The sequence below is a fragment of the Quercus robur genome, chromosome 7 (genome assembly GCF_932294415.1).
Source record: "Quercus robur chromosome 7, dhQueRobu3.1, whole genome shotgun sequence".
Lineage (NCBI taxonomy): Eukaryota > Viridiplantae > Streptophyta > Magnoliopsida > Fagales > Fagaceae > Quercus > Quercus robur.
The window spans coordinates 11,229,579-11,247,011 of record NC_065540.1 but is presented as its reverse complement, the minus strand read 5'-3'; the positions used below and the strand labels follow the sequence as shown (position 1 = coordinate 11,247,011).

At 32.1% G+C, this 17,433-nt stretch overlaps 1 protein-coding gene across 3 annotated transcripts; it reads left to right on the top strand.

The window, feature by feature from the left end:
• Positions 1-8,062: 8,062 nt before the first annotated feature.
• On the top strand, positions 8,063-17,112 carry LOC126692230 (uncharacterized). Of its 3 annotated transcripts, XM_050387755.1 has the most exons (13): positions 8,065-8,228; positions 8,326-8,399; positions 8,502-8,573; positions 8,683-8,711; positions 10,651-10,701; positions 11,035-11,085; positions 12,042-12,101; positions 12,212-12,294; positions 12,949-13,096; positions 13,446-13,496; positions 14,979-15,083; positions 15,947-16,091; positions 16,734-17,112. In XM_050387755.1, the coding sequence occupies exons 1-12, from the start codon at positions 8,161-8,163 to the stop codon at positions 16,088-16,090; spliced, it is 936 nt and encodes a 311-aa protein (XP_050243712.1). In that variant the 5' UTR covers positions 8,065-8,160; the 3' UTR covers position 16,091; positions 16,734-17,112. The 3 variants fall into 3 exon arrangements, 2 of the variants coding, with proteins under 2 accessions (XP_050243712.1, XP_050243713.1); XR_007644958.1 differs by lacking the exon at positions 16,734-17,112 and having other exon boundaries at positions 8,063-8,228; positions 14,986-15,083; positions 15,947-16,092; XM_050387756.1 differs by lacking the exon at positions 14,979-15,083.
• Positions 17,113-17,433: the final 321 nt, after the last annotated feature.

The window sequence follows — 17,433 nt, the reverse complement described above, 5'->3', positions numbered from 1 at the left end:
TTAGGTGTTACTCTATCTCCAATTCTACCGTGTGTCTCTCCATTAACCCAAACTCTTCAGATGCCTCTATTATATGGAATTCTAACAATCATCGACAAATTGCAACCTCTTCACCTCCTCATCTCTCATTTCTTTCTTTATAAATTATCAATTGTTCACTCTCCACAAATTGATCAGTATGGCCTTCAATGGGATAGTTTCTTGAGTGTTTTAATCATTCTTTCTGTCATGACTCAAGTATGTTTGCCAAAACCCAATCAAATGAGTGCAAGAGACAAAGAATGACTCTAGAGCTTGCAAATGAAACTGAAGCACATGAGAAGCAAACATTAGCAGCCCAAGTCCAAAGGGTATGAACTCAAATTGAGTTTTGTTATTTTTATTATTCTTATTATTTATTTATTTCCATCTCATTACTTGGAAAAAAAAAATAATGTAATTCAATTTTGGGATTTCATGGTGAATGAGTTTGAGTTTCGCGGTCTCAAAACTATTCAAATATAATTTTTCTTTTTCAAAATTGATTTGAGTTTGGCATTTGATCATGTTTGTTATAAATTGCTTTATGGTTTCCCTTCTCTAGGCTGCAAGAATGTTACTCTCAATATGTTTGCTATAATATATATATATATATATATATTTATATATATATTGAGAAACAAACACACACACAAGAGAGAGAGAGAAATGAGTTATAACAGAGAGAGAAATGAATTTCTTTTTTATCTTTATTCCGTTTGTCCACTCATTGACAGATGTCAACAATCAAGCCTCACAATCATTGGAAGCTTTTGATTCTATTGAAGATCATACCAATCAATCGGTAACAGTTCTTTTCTTAGAAACTTTTGAAGGGGAATAAATATTTTGTTTTTCTTGGGTCGTGCTGGATAATTTGCTTTTTATGGCTCAATATGCATAAGTTATATTAGATTTCCTTTTTCTTATATTAATAATTTGTTGTTTATTGTTTAATTGGACTGTTTGGTGACCCTAAAATTGTGAAAATGGAAGAGAAAAGAGAGTAGAGTTTGAATCAAAAATTGTTTTGTTGTATGGAATTGGGGGTTTAACAGTTTAAAATTTTTTTTATCTTAATTTTTTAAATGAAACTTAAATTCTTCAAAGTACATCAGTTTAAGTAGACTGTTGTGTTGTGGTTGGAATTTTTGTGTTTTGGACCTTAGTTGGCCTGTTTGGTTGATGAATAACTTTATGGATTGTTTAGCTTTTGAGAAATTGTTTGGGATTTTAAGAGTGATAAAATTCAAAGAACTGAATTCTTTTTAAATTCCATTAGTATCTAGCTTTAAGCTAATTGTTATGTGGATGGAAAAATTAATTGGTTCTTGATTATTGAATATCTCTCTATGATATTTTGTACATGAACAATAGTTGGGTTTGTACGTAGTTTTAGGTTTTGAATTATGTAATTTTTTTCAACAACTTGATTTTCTTTTTAGAATTTTCTCCTCTTAAATATCTAAAATACCATGTACATGAGTATTAGACAAAACTTAACAATACTATTATACGCTAAGTTTTAAATTTTGAATTTTGCTATTTCTTTCATTATTAAACACAATATGATATAGCTAACGTGATCTAATGAAGGCAAAAACAACTACTATTTTGGGGGCATAGCAACTGATACAATTTGATAATTTTCCATAGCCATTTAAAGTTCATGAGTTGGAATGCTAATAGCCATCTTCTCCGAGACAAGAACAATTGGCCAAGCTCAGCAAATATGCCACCAACCTTGACCACAACGAATTGGAAAATTTTTATAAAGTTATTATTATGGATCAAATGATCATTTAAGTGGAAAGGTCAAATTAATTTATTTTTCATATCCTTTTCATTAGTTTTCTTTTTTATCAACTTTTGAGATTTGTAAATTACTTTCTATTTAACAATTAATTTCATATATCCTTCTCAAAAAAAAAAAAAAAAAATCACATATATAGTGATATACCGCATGGTTTAATTTTTTTTACCACAAACTTAAAGGCTTAGGCTGAAGCTTTTTAAATCATAAAATTGATTGTCATGTGTTAACTACTTTTATGACAGACGTTTTGAATTCTTTAAATTCATAAACATTACCTATACAACTATGAAACATCGTGTAGAAAAAGCTACAAGGCAATTAAAATATGGACTTAATTTAGTATGGCTACGTCTGACCACAATACTATATGGATGTACATGGTCAGGTTAGTAAGATATAATATATATGCCTATGTTCTTAACTCACTTACTTACAATTTGTATATACACTATTTGCACAATTTTGATTCTTTGTGGGAATTTAGAATATTGATAAAATGAATGTAATGGCAAGTGGGTGATTTGTATATGGACACATTAATAAATGTGTGTGGTGGAGTGGACATGGATGGAATCAAGGGCACATTATTGTTTAACAATTTGGTCTTTGATGGAAATTGGTACAAGTGAGGGTCTATTAAATTTCATCATTTTGCTTAAATAAGGTTTGTTTAAAACATATTTTATTTATTTATTTTATTGTAAATAAAGTTTTGTACGTGATGATTCTAACCTGTTAAACCTCACTTTAGGCTCTTTTTTTTTTTTTTTTTTTTTTTTGGTGGTCTTATCATTTTCGGTTGGCAACTAATGTTCAATTTTTGAGGTGAACAGATTATCTTCAATTAATAGATTATGGATTATATCATATTACAAAATAATTATATATTTTCATGCATTGAGTGGGTCTACGACTAGTTTTTTATAATAAGCAAAAACACAATTTTGATCTTTACATTTTGGAGTCACAGTTAATTTGGTCCTTATATTTTGATAGCAGTCAATTTGGTCCATATTATTTTCAACTTACAGTTAAATTGGTCTTTACTGTTAACTCACTAACAGAAAATGCCTACGTGACAAATGATGTGCATAGTTGGCACACACTTGGATAATAATATAAAAAATATATATTTAATTGCTATGTAAGAAAATCACATCAGCAATTTTAGGGAAAAAAAAAAAATGCACGTCAGAAAAACAAAAACAAAAAATTTGAAAAGATGAGTTTTTATAAAAGTCCCCCAGATTTTCATAACAGCCAAACACAACCCAAAAAACAACCCCACATACAAAAATCAAACTCAGCATGGGGTTGGGTCAGGTTAGCTCAACATGCATTTTCTATTCATGTTTTGGCAATGAGGAGTTGCAGTTGCAAAGAATGAATTGAAGAAGTAGAAGGAGGATGTCATTTTGTTTTGAATTGAAGTCTGAACTTGGGAGTGGAGGTGTTTATTGAGGTGGTATTGGAAAGTGATGCTAGCAAGGAACGTGGCTTATGCTGTTGGAATTTTTCTGAAAACCAATTCTTTTATGCAAATTCCATTCTTCAGCACCTCAACTAAAGTGTTCTCTCTTTCTCTCTCTCAGGTCCGTTTATTTTCTCTCTTTTAGATATGGGTTTGTACTTGCCTTGATCTGGGTTCAAGCTCCACCACCTAGATTGACATGCACTCACTGGATTCAATGGTGTTGTTGGCTGCTGGAGTTTGCGGTGGTGTTGCTGTGTTTGTTGTAGTGGCTCAGTTGCGGAGAATTTTTTGGGTTGAATTTTATTTGTGTGTGTGGGTTGCTATGTTTGGCTACCAAAAAACTCTAAGAAAATCTTGGAAGTTTTTTTTTTTTAACTCCTCCTTTTAAATTTTTTGTTAGTGTGGTTTTTAGATAGAAATTAAGTATTTTTTTAATTATTTTATTAGCCATGTGTGTGCCAATTGTTTACGCCATTTGTCACATAAGCATTTTCCGTAAGCTAGTAAGGACTAAATTGACTGTAAGAGGACCAAATTGATTGCTACCAAAATATAGGGATCAAATTGACTGTAACCCTAAAATATAAGGACCAAAACACCTTTATAATATCATCATTAAAACAAAAAAAAGACTGCGGACGAGTGTACATCAATGACAATTTATTGAGAGAACAATCACCATAAGACAAAGTAACACTCCACCTTGCATATTTTTTCAACAGACGCCGTGCTCTTTCAAGGCCCGTTTGGTAATGGTGTTTAAATAACGAAAACTATTAGTTAAACACTATAACACGTATTTTCACACTTTTTCACCCACATATATTTCCACAAAACTTAAACAACACTACTAGAAATCTCTTACCAAACATAGCGTTAATCTTTGTTTGTTGCGGTCTACATTCTATAGTCTACTATGGCCCCTCAATCTCTCCCGTGGCGGAGCCTCATTGGGACTGAAGGGGGTCACGGCCCCCCCAATTTTTTTTTTAAAAAATCAAAATATATGGATTTGTAATGAGTTATCCTAATTAAAAAAAAAAAAAAAAAAAAAAAAAAAAAAAAAAAAAAAAAAACTCAAGTTGATATCCTTTTGGCCCCCTTTCTCCGATTAGTAATTAGTGATAAATTTAAATATCAATAACTTAAATTAACTGGATATTCATCAACTTATGATAAACATATAGCTTTTAACAATTATCTTAGGAAAAAATTTCAAAACTTTGCTCCTACCTCATTAAAAAAAATAATAATAATAATAATTCCTCTTGCTTACTTTGGCTATGATGGCAGTGTTTCTCAAAAAATTATATCACCACAAAACACGACACTACCAGTAAATCTACAACTGAATTGTTAGGCAACTCACCTTGAGCCCACAGGTGAGTTTTTGACCATTTTCTCAGTTTTAGTCCTCTCTCTCTTCCATACCATAATTTCTCAATTTGTCTCCTTCATCTTTCTTTGTCTCTGACTCTAACTTCCCTTTCTTTTATATTATCTTCTTTTACTTCAAGCTATTCTGAATCTAGTTTTTGAGTGCCTTTAAGTTGTTTCAATTTTAAGAAAATCTGCTGTCCACGTGTATGATTAAAAACCATACACTTATCAATGTTAATTTATCTATATATTACTAAAAGCTGAAGTGTAACATTTATTGTTGCTACGCTCCTGTTGAGCCACATTAGCAGCCAAATCATTTATTTATTTTTTATATTTTCTTTTCTCTATTTAAACTTTTATTCCCCCAATTTTCAAAAAAAAAAAAAAAAACCTCTTCTTCTCCCTATTAATTCACACACCTATTGTTCCACTGCTTCTAACATTTCCCTTTTCTTTTTGCCTCTTAATCTTCCCACTACTTTACTGTTATACATCCTTCCTCTTTTTTATATTCTGACTCTTCTTGTACCCATTTTATTTTGTATAAATTTGATATCGTTTTCCCATTCAATCCATATTTCTCCCACACAAAACTGTTAGTACTCTCTCTCTCTCTCTCTCTCTCTCTCTACTTTCTTTCGATGAATTTTTGTTCTTTCTTATAACTCTAATTAAGATTGATGGTTTTTTTTAAATTTTTTTAATATCCCATCAGAAAGTCTTCTATTTCCCTTTTATAGATTTGGTTGAATTTTAGTTTGGGTTAATACTTAGTTTATTTGGAAACATGAATTTGAATATGCCTACCAATTGTTTGAGTAATAAATTATTATAAAACCTATTATTTATTCTTTTAGTTTCATTTTAATTTTGGCTAAGATAACATTGTAATGAGTTTTGATTATTATGGTAATTTCCTTATTCCTTAAGAAATGAGAAATTTGAATAATAAATTTGAAACTTATAAAGTTTAGCTGTATATTAAGCAAATATAATACATTACAATAAAAGTTAGAAGAATATGGTTCACTTTAAAAAAATATTAATCAAACATAAAATAATAATAATAAAATGATATATTTGTAGAGATAAAAAGATAAAAAAAAAAATACTTGTAGAAATATATATATATATATATATATATTTTTAAATAGACAATACTTTTTTTTTTTTGAGAAACTTTAAATAGACAATACTTGAAGTAATGATTAGTTTTTATATATTACACCTCAATATAATAACCACGTCTCTCTTTCTCTCTGAGCTAACTGATTGCACTTTTTTTTGGGTGGGTGTGTTAATCACCAGCTATTGGGCACACTTCTTCTTCTTATATTCTTTTTTTTTAATTGATAGATATTTTATATAACATATAATATAATATAAACTATTAGTTTGATAAAAGTATAAAGTATATCATATAAATAAATAAAACTAGTCGCTAATCCGTGCGATGCACGGGATAATTAAACAAAATTTATACACATTCACTTTTATTGGTACAATCATTTGAAAATAATTCTAACTAATATCCAAATGTAAGAGACACATTGACTTACTATTTAAAGTAGCCTTTTGAAGAATTTACACATATTGTGCAAATGAGCCTTAATTTCTCATCAACAATAAAAACATGGAAAGAAAGTAAAAATTACAACAATTAATTCCATTATCTTTCATGCTATACTTTGTAATTGTACGAAATTAAGTCAACTCAATTTAAGTAGTTGTAATAAAATTGACTTCTACTATTCTCTATTCTATAGAGATATAAACATATTGGATTTCTCAAACAATTACCGGTATTGTAATAAAATGATTTATTATTGAAAATAAGAAACAAAGAAAATCTGTTTATAGCTTAAGAAACACAATATAATAAAATTAAAGAGATAAAATTTTCGGAGGACTATATTATAGATAATTTTAGAAACAGATTATACACTTAAAAGGGTTAGTAATTTATAGCACTTATCCCACACTATTAGTATACAGATACCAAGTGCGGTCGTCGTAACCTTTTGAAAGAACCTTCCCCAATTGGACCCTATAAAAAAAAAAAAAAAACACACAATTAACAAAATTGATCCAAAAGGGTCTAAAAAGCACACAAAATCAATTCAAAAAACAAAAATATGAGACAAAGTAATTACTTTCTGCTGCCAATGAAATCGTCTTTTGTATTGCTGTTCCAAACTGCAACACTTATCTCTCTAAGGCCTTCAATTAACGAAAACACAAACTTTTCTTGGAATACCGGAGTATTATGACCATCTATACACAAAAAAAAAAACAAAAAAACAAAATCAGCATAACTCCCTATAACTCTATAGAAGCCTCAAAAATATAAAGAGAAATTAAAGGGATTGAATTTGATATTTACGTTTGGAGAGAGAGAGTTTGCAGAAACTGTGGCTTTATATTTCTTAACTTGAGAGAGGGGTAAGGTTGCTAGGGTTTTGAGGGTAAGGTTGCTAGGGTTTTGAGGTGTTATAATGTTTTTATTTTTATTTTTTATTTTTTAAATATTATGCTGACGTGGAAAATTGTGGTGCCAGCAGAGGTTTCGGTTTTATATATATATATATAGATATATAGATAATGGAAGATTTTATTTTATTATATTTTTTTACGTATTCAATGACTATTTGTTAATTTTTTAGCAACCTTTAACCAATTAGTAAATTTTTATCTTAATTATAATACTAAATCTAGGTCTATTGACAAATTAAAAACAATTAAGTTATTATGAAGTACTTAACTATTGAAAATCTCTTATAAAAAAAATATTGAATTGAGCCCCAAGCATAAATTTCTGACTCCGCCGCTTATTTTCATCGCCATGTGCCCAGTGGCGGAGCCACACACAAGGGTGGGGGGGCCAAGGCCCCCCCAAAGTTTAAAAAAATTATTTTATAGTATTTATATTATTTACATTTAAAAAAATGTAGCATGTAAAAATTGAAGTTGGCCCCCCCAAATTTTGAGTCATTTCAATGTTGCTCTTAAAAGAAAGAGAAATTATATTAAAATTATATAATTTAAGAGGTTTAACAAATTGAACTATGTAAAAAATGATAAATTTTTGTACATGTCTAATAGAAGAAATACATGACTTTTGTATGCTCATTAAAATTTAGGAGATGATAAATTCTCTTAGTAAATTAATTTTTATATATGTGTGTAGAGGTTTGTCTTGATTAACAAATATATTAACATCACAACTTGGCCCCCCCAAACCAAAATTTCTGGCTCCGCCCCTGCATGTGCCAAGTCTTCCACCGTGGCCTATCATATATATTAATATAATTCTATATAAAACGCAGGCTCTATTCTCTCTTTGAATTTGTTGTGGTCATTTGAGTTGACTTGACCTGTTCTCTTTATTACGCCTGGGATTTGTATTTTTGTATAATGCCTCAGAACTCAGTAGGAGCTAAGCTATACACCAAAGTGTTCAAGCAACGAAATGGGTCGAGGCCAATTCGATTCCAAAGCTATAAGGACTGCTCATTTTCGATCATGCAACGTGTCCAGGTATATATTATAGGGTCACATATGATATATTGTTGTCCGTGCAGTTTTAATAGTTATTATTTATATTAATGTCTGTTTTTTTTTTTGGTTTGGTTAGTTACACCACTGAATTGCTGGAGATTCATGCTGATGATCCTAAAATGCATGTTTTATTCATCCCTGGAAATCCAGGCAAGTTGGGTTTTGTACTTTTGTGTCTGCATGTACATGTGTGTTTTGTTGATTTAGTTTTGAGAACTAGGATTAGGGTCTGTTTGTTAATTGTTACTGTAGGTGTTGTTGCATTTTACAAGGACTTTGTGGAATCACTGTACGAGTTTCTTGAAGGCCATGTATCTGTAACAGGCAAGACTTGATTGCTTCTTGTTCTTGTTAATTTAATTTTCTACTTTTAAGTTATATTTTGTGAGCTAACTGATTGCACTTTTTTTTTTGTGGGTGTGTTATTCACCAGCTATTGGGCACACTTCTCACACGAAAAAGGTACTTACACTTGGCTAATATATAAGATTAAGCAATGGCGGTTTTTAATTCTTTGCATTATCATTTGCTTCTTGACCCTTCATTTGCTAATATGCTATATTCAGTATTCAGTTGACCTCTTAGTTCTTATACTTGTTTGTTACTCAACTTAGGCTTTCAACTAAATATATAATCACGGACTCCGAGCCTTACTGCTTTCAGAAAGTGTGACAATACAATAATATGTTAAAATTCTTAATTTCTCCTATAAATATGCAAAACTTCAACTTCTTATGCTCATCTCCTTATGTCTTTATATTATTCTTCTGCTTTCTCTTACTGATATGGCTCATGCCTTTGCTAATACAGTGAAGTATTACTATATTCTCTAGATAGTAAAGAATCATTCACACCTATCTTGACTTAAGATATCCTAATACACTAATAAAAGATACAGTAATTGGTGATATGCATAGAGTTAGAAATTAGACAATGCCCAAGGTAGTGGTCCATGTTCTTTCTTAACTTTCTGAATTACAGTTTTTTATTTCCTCAAAGCAATTCTGGAAGTTTAGTAGTATGTAATTGTAAATAGTCACATAATCGAGTGAAAATGCCTCTATGACTGGACCATCAGCACTCCTTTGTCCCATGGAATGCATAGGAAGTCATGACACAAGAATACAAATTTTGTATAATTATTTAATCTTGAAATAAATTCTCTCTCTCTCTCTCTCTCTCTCTCTCTCTCTCACACACACACACACACACACACACAAGGTGGCAAAGCCAAACATTTTATTTGTGGCTGTTTTGTGATACTTCTTAGATGATAGATATCATAAAATTGTATAATGCATATGTTAATAAAAATTAAAATAGGGACCAAATGTTATCTTTAGAAAAGATATGTTTATTTCAATTTGTTTTGATGTATTCATATAGAATATGATGAGACAACAAATTATTGAAGGCGATACTTGATATCAATAATTAAATATGAAGAAATAATTCTGTTAATTTTTTTTTTCCGAAGTGTACCTAATTGCTGGTCAGATACTCCAATATGTGCAGTGGTTAAAAGAAAGAATATTATCTGTTCATTTAGTTTAAGAGTATATGAAGGGATGCATAAAACACATTGAAATCCATTATGAAATATTTTACTGAAAATATTATATATAACATTGTATCCACTTAATTGTGGATTTCAGCCCTTTGTAATACATGTGGAGAATGAAGTGATTAATAGAATAAAATTAGTTTGGATTGGGGACCGTTATGTATTTTGACACAACACAACTGGGGAGTGGGGGTATGCCAGGATGGCCCCTCAGTCTCCACATGGCTTTGCCACTGTACATACACAATAATACTAAGATACTGGTTTTTATGGTTATGTTTACATTTATACTAAATACCCTTCTCATGAAATCTAAAGCAATGGATGGCAGTCAGAGTTTGTGTGTTAAAACCAACTCGAGCTATCTTAGAACTTCTAGCTATGTGTAAGTCATGCTGAGTTGTGAATTAGTGAGCCATAGCCACCCAAATGAGTTTGTATGTGCTCTTGATGTGAAGTCCTATAAAATTTGTACTACAAAATGTTCTTTGGCATTAAGTTTCTTAGGAAGATTTAATGGGTCCAAGGAACCACTTGATCATGGAAATTTATCCTTTGGCCTCTACTTATATCACATGTGTGGTAGATGATACTTGGAAATGATGCCCATCCTTTCTGTGCCTTTTTGTTTTTATCTTTCTTCTCTTTCCCTCCAGATAATAACGATTATTTTTTATGTTCTTGCATTTTCATAGCCACCCTTTGGCAATGCTTTTGATGATCTATATGGTCACTTCAATAATTTTTATAGCTTGCAACACAAATTGTTTATATCTGTTTCTTTTCATTAATTGCTACAATTTCTACGATTATGATAAAAAGTTTTTTTCTTGCTAGAACTGGGACCATGGACGGTTGTTCTCATTAGAAGAACAAATAGACCATAAGGTAAATTTCTGCTCAATTTGTTTAGGAAAGTTTTTGGCCCGGTAAAAGTGACAGGTGTTCTGTTAGGATTTCTGAATTTATAAACAAATGTACATTTTGTACCATACAGATGAAGAATCATATTGAAATCATAGCATTTATGAAATTCTTGGAAACTTGTTGATTTATCTATGTGAGTGTGAACAATGCACATAATTGGTGACAGAATTTAGACATTCCAGTTTACTGAAATTTCCCCTGGAAATGTAATCGAGTCAGGTCTGTTGTACCATCAAGATTCTTTTCTTCTAGAAACCCAACTTTGACATCCAGATTGAACTTTCTGTTTTGCAGATGGATTTCATCAAGCAGGAGCTAGAAAACATTGAAGTTCCTATAATACTGGTAAGTTCATTTTTTCTAATTATGTTTTATACTTTCAATATGATGCTGGCATTTTGAAAGTGCCTTATTATGGAAAGGGCTTCAAAATGAATGTTCATTCAATATCTCATTAGAATCATAAATTGAATGCTTATGAGTGACACTGTATGACTTACAGTTCTTGTTTTTTACTAACTAGACAGACTTACTTTAGCCCATCAATTACATAATTTCCATTTATGTCTTTGTTAGTAAGAGGTAGGGCCTTGGGTGGAAAAAAAATTGAAAAAATAAAGAAAGAAAATTTAATATACAGATTTTGGATGCTTACATCTGAAGGTGTTTCAGAAAACTGTAAGTTTGACTCTTGTTAAAACTAGTATCTAGCTTCCAGCCACTTTTGTGTATGCATGCATGTCTGCCATTATTGTGCACTTGTTGGTCTTCCATTCATTAAGTTTAAGGCTTGGAATGATTTTCTTTTCAATATATGCTGTGTTCCCAAATATTCTCAACAAACATGTTAGAAATGTGGTGAAAAGCCCTTTATTTCTGTGATTTTCAATTATGGGGTTCTTCATATTGTGTTTTTCCCAGACTTAAAAGTAGAAAATAAAAAATTACAGTGTTTCTCATGTCAGAAGAGTCTGGACATTGATAAAAATGCACTTTCCAAGTATTGTATTATTGCCTTCCTTTGTTGGATGATTGGGTAGTAGAAACAGTCAACAAATTCCAGTTCTGGACTATCTTTACATAATGTTTTTGCTCTGTGTCCCTTTCATTTTCAGGCAGTGATCTCTTTTATTGCTGTGATCAGTCAATCACCTTTGACCTGGAGAAAATCATTAAATCATTTGGGTTTTATTTGATGTGATCCTAGATGTGATCCCAAGAAAGCACATAATATTCTGAAAGTTGATTTCTGGTTTTGTCCCTGAAATTCTTAGTAGCTGACATGTAATTTCTCTGTGAAGGTTGGGCATTCTATTGGTTCATATATGGCTATTGATATATTTAGGAGATCCTTGGAGAAGGTGATGACAACTTTCCCCAAAATTTTAATTTGTTCAGTAGCGTCATGTTACCTTCTCATGTTCTTCTCACCTTAAAGATCCTTTTCATTTACATTTCTGTTGGTTTATAGGTGACATATTGCATTGGACTATATCCCTTTTTGGAAATAAACCCAGAATCAAAGATGCAGCCTATTATTCGGAAGATCGCAGCGTAAAATTCTTTCTTTGTTTTGAGTAACATTATTGTTGTAAGGTGTCTTGTATTTGCTTTTTACTTAGAGGACTTATGGGCTTCAGTTATATGTTTGGAGAAGTGTTGGGCCTAGATGGGCTTGATTGCATTGGGATTTGGAGTTGGCAGTTGGGGAGGGGAATGAAATTGATAGGTTGAGCATTGTAATCATTATTGAGTTTGATCTTTCTCACTGAGGACATAGGAAACTTGTAGAACCGCATAAATTCTTATGTTCTGTGTGTGTGTGCCTGTTGATTTATTTTTATTTACTGTTTTCTGGTTAAAATCCATGAGTTATCACACAATGTTATTCTCTTTTCTCTTACTTTATATGTGCAAAGATGCTAGGGGTGTCAATGGACCAGGTGTACTTGCTCTACTTACCCAGTGCTGCCTAAACATAATTGGACTAGAGCCAAGGGGGAATGGTAGATGTATTTCAGTTGGTTCTTTTGTAATGAGAATGGATCATAAAAACAGCACTCGCAAATGAGCCTTTAGTCATATAATGAGTTTGAATTTATGCTTTCTCACTTGATTATAAATGTGATTTAATTGGTTCTGTTACACTTTTGACAATCTTAAATTAAAGCACTTGTAGGGGCTAATGGTACTTGTTTTTGAGTTCAGGTCACAAGTTTTAAGTGTTGCAATTAGTCTTATAATAGCATCGTTGAAATTTTTACCAAGCTGGGCTTTGAGGCTGATTGTGACAAACTCTCTGGGGAAATCATGGTCAGCTGCTGCACTTGAGGCTACTTGCTCACACTTGGTGCAGGTGAAGTTTTATCCATGAATCCGACACGGATTTGGCTTCATAAGTTGCAAATAAACTTTCAAGAAAGCAGTAAAAACCAATTTGAGTGTTTAATTTTTCCTTATGCTTTATCTATTTCTGTATTATGATGTATTGTCAAATGGACATTCTTCTAATATTTCCGGAAAACATTAGCTTCTTTATAAACAATAATTAGTCTGCATATGTTGTTCATGTGTGCACTACATTGGTGACTCAATTAGTTGAGATTAAATCTTAGGTCAGTTTCAGTTTATATTTTGAGTCTGTGGGTAGTTATGTGTTTTGATTTTTGAATATCCCAACTAACTTCTAGCTTATTTATGTACAGTACCATACTATCCGGAATTCACTCTTTATGACAATGACAGAGTTCCAAAAGGTAAAATATTTTTTTTTAAAGAAAAAATATATTGTAAGAATTTGTCAACAATTAATCACAAATTTACAACAATCAAACATAATATATTTCTTCCAATATTTGTAATTGATATGCTACCCTGCCATAGCCTTGCTGAGCACTTCAAGTCATCACATGTGGTTCTTTGAATATATCATTATTTTTAACTTGCGATATATGTAGAGAATTTAACCGAAATCCCAACTTGTGAGAAACAAAAAATAGAGAAAACACACGCCAAAGAAAACAATCACATGCACAAGACAATATTTTACGTGGTTTGACAATTTGTCTACGTCCACGGAGTTGCAGGGATTTCACTATTATCAGGGAAAAAAAATACAAAAGTGTAGTTACAATTTTTTCTCTCTCTCAAAAACGTGGCAACAACACCTACAATAAAACCCTAATTACAAAATTGCGCATTTCTACACAAAACGGGCCAAATTTTTTTTTCCCAAGGGCGTTGCCCCCAGACGGCTTGGGCTTATCGGCCCAAGCCTCCGCTTCATGAACTAAGCTTCAGTAAATCCCCCATTAAAAAACCACGCAACATTATTTGGGTCGGGTCGTCAACCAGACCAAACACAACTAGGCTCCACAAAGCCCAACAATATAAAGCTATACCCACCTTCTAATTCTTAAAGCTCTTCTTCCATTTGTAGTCCTCCTTTTTCCCAAAAAACTGCTAATAACTTCACATGCTTTGACAGTAATTGTGTAAAAGCAGTTCTAACTTCTATTTCAGGTTTTCATATTTCAAAATCTGGTTGCCCCAGCAACCAGCATATACAGTTTGAGAATTATGTTTTTACATGTAGCAACTGCACCCTTAAAGTAGTTAATAACCTCGTGTGATTGCTTCACATTATCTTACATTCAATTGGATGCATTCCTCTATACATTGAATAGGGAATTTGGACCTAGTATATGCTAATAGGTAATAACTACTAACCTTGACTCCATGTGATCATTTGAGTAATATGTTTTTTGTTTCCCTTTTATTTGGGGCCCTGTGCGCCCTGAGAGGAGGGATTTATTATTTTGTGTTAAAACTGCATGCAACTTTCTTCTCACATGAGGACCCCACAAGTGTGGGACCCACTTATGTGAGAGATATGTTGCATACAACTATTACACATAATATCACCTCCTGCATAGGGGGGAGGGGGGGGGGGGGGGGTTAGTAGAAAGTTATACTCTAGGACTCAAACCTAGGAAGAATATGAATTTTTTTACATATTGCTTAAATTGGTCGTGTGTGCATGTGAGGGTTTATATTTCCCTGATATTGATGGACCATATTCCTTACATTATAATATATTTGTAATCTGCTTGTTAAAACTAAGTTAATGTGCATTCATTGCTCTTACTCTAACAAAAGATTAAATTGCTGCATTGCTTGTATAGGAGTACTAAACTATATTCACAAGCTTGTGCTGACTGAATGCATTTTATGGTTAGCTTACAGAAACACCAGATTGGGCATTTATGAGAGAAAATCGGGAGAAACTTGCATTTTTGTTTGGTGTTGATGATCACTGGGCTCCACTTCAAATGTTTGAAGAGGTGTGAATGGATTTCAAGTGTTACATATAAACATGTATATGAAAGGGTTTATTGTTTTCTTGAAAGAGTCAAAGGAATATTGTGCTAAGTATGTGCAATGTTTGCAAGGGAAACGCATGTGTTTGTATCTTGGAATACATGCTCAACCATGACCCTTGAAATATTGCCTATCCCCCTCCTCCTCTCCCACAAGACCTTTGGGTAAATCCTCAGGCACTCCTCATTGCTTCAAATTCATGCTTAAATTGTCCCTAATATTTGAGACAATACTTGACCCCTCAAATTTCAAAAGTGGCTTAAACATTCTGTAGTTTAATTATTTATAATTTTTCACAAGCATATAATCTTAGAAAGAGGGGTTTTATAAGATATAAGATAATTAAACATGTCGGCATAGTAGTTACTTTTGAAACTTAAGGAGTAAAACATTTATACTCTTTGTTTGGTGTTTATTTTTACTTCAATGATACATGTCCATGATGTTAATGGCAATAATCTATAAATGAAAATCACTTTTTTTTTTAAGAATAGAGTTGGTTATTTGTGTCAGACAAGTAGGTGCTTGATAAGTTATGTGGCTTAACTGAGGCTGCTCTCAAGTAGGCCGGCAATTCAACAAGAATCCTTAATAACATATGATGGTATATCATTATTAATGTGGCTAATATTAACATAATTAAAGAGTGAAATGATTTTGGTGAAGAATTCCACAGCAATACTTATGGTAATGATGACAACTACAATCATTTTTAATATGCTTCATGATGCCAAACTTGTCTGGAGTTTTATATTTTTTCTCATAGCTTTGGCATTCTTCATCTTGACTCTATGTGCTTATTTTATACCCATCTTTTCACTCGCAGATTTCCAATCAGGTCCCAGGCATTGCTCTATCAACTGAAAGCAACCATACTCACACTTTCTCATGCACTGAGGCTGGTTCATCATTTGTTGCAAAGTATGTAGCAAGCTTGATCAAGAATCAATTATTGTGTTCAGGGCACTGAGGTCAGACTCCTTTCTTGCTACCTTTTTGGATTTTAATAGTTTTTTGTATATACTGTTGATCATCCCATTATGTTTAAATGTCAATTGGAATGATTTAAATTTTATTTTGTAGCATTTTACCAACTCTGTTTTCTTTACCATATTTAAAAGATCCTTCATTTTACTTTTGATTAGTTTGCAATGCAGTGATATTACTGAACACAGATAGTTAATCTGCAACTGCCATTAATTACCGAACACAAATAAGTCCCTTGAAATATTGGTATCTAAATACTCTACTAGTATGCTTATCATAAAAGCTGGAATAAACTTTAAATGTTAACCATGATTTTATTATCTTACACCAAAACCAAGACCTTTCCCAACCCAGCCATCATTTTCTATGTCAAGACACACAGTAGAATTAATGATTGTGGGGGAAGTTTATGATTTAATCAAAAGACTTCAGTATGATTTTCTGTTTGTGATTGAAGCAACAAATGTAATTGAGCTGTTCTTTTGCAAAAACATTTATTTTACTGCCCCTGGAACAGAAAATCACCGACCAAATGCCGTTGAGTGTCTCATGGAGAGTCAAACATGATAATGTTGCTGTCTAATACAGAGCCATTCCACTAATAGTATCCTTAATTCTTTACACAGGAAAATCAAAACCTGCTAGTAGAACTACAGTATCATTGACAGAAGATTGGCTTCCTCTGGCTTGTATCGACCCTTTTGACTCTTTGATCTCTGGACCAGCACCTTGACCGCATATAATTATACTTAAGGTGTAAGTTCCCTGCTACAAGACCAACAATTGAAGACATAGAACATAATTGATGTGATGTGCTTACTTGGAATGTGGATGCTACCGATGTCATCACGTAACTTGCAGTGACATAAGAGTTACTTTTATTTTCATTTTTATATTTTCATTTTTATTTTAGGCAAAGTTTAATGTAAATAGTAAATAACCATTGGATCACTTGCAACTCTTTAAAATCGAGAGCCTTGTTCTTGTTCTCCTATTGCAGGAAGATGGAAATTGTGTTGGTCAAACCAAGAAAGGTATGGGAGTATATGCCTCTTTGGGCATTACAATGCCCCAAGTACCCACCCCCACCTCAAAAAGAAAAAAGAAAAAAAGAAACCCATAGGCATAGCAATATGTAATATGGGATTGTGTGTGTTGGAGAGAGAGAGAGAGTATATTAGAAAATGCACATAATCATGCATGATAAGTCTATTGTTTAAACCCATCATTCACAGCTGCAAAATTCAACTAGCCACAAAATAGATAAAGATAAGAATAGGACTTTTCTTTTTTATGGGGAAAGTTAGGACTCAAAATGTTCCATGG

Bases quoted from the DNA above. Each gene is read 5' to 3' on its own strand.
- LOC126692230 (XM_050387755.1), top strand. From the start codon at position 8,161: ATGGGTCGAGGCCAATTCGATTCCAAAGCTATAAGGACTGCTCATTTT. The intron at 8,229-8,325 runs GTATATATTATA...TGGTTTGGTTAG, and splicing joins CGATCATGCAACGTGTCCAG to TTACACCACTGAATTGCTGG. The intron at 8,574-8,682 runs GCAAGACTTGAT...GTTATTCACCAG, and splicing joins AGGCCATGTATCTGTAACAG to CTATTGGGCACACTTCTCAC.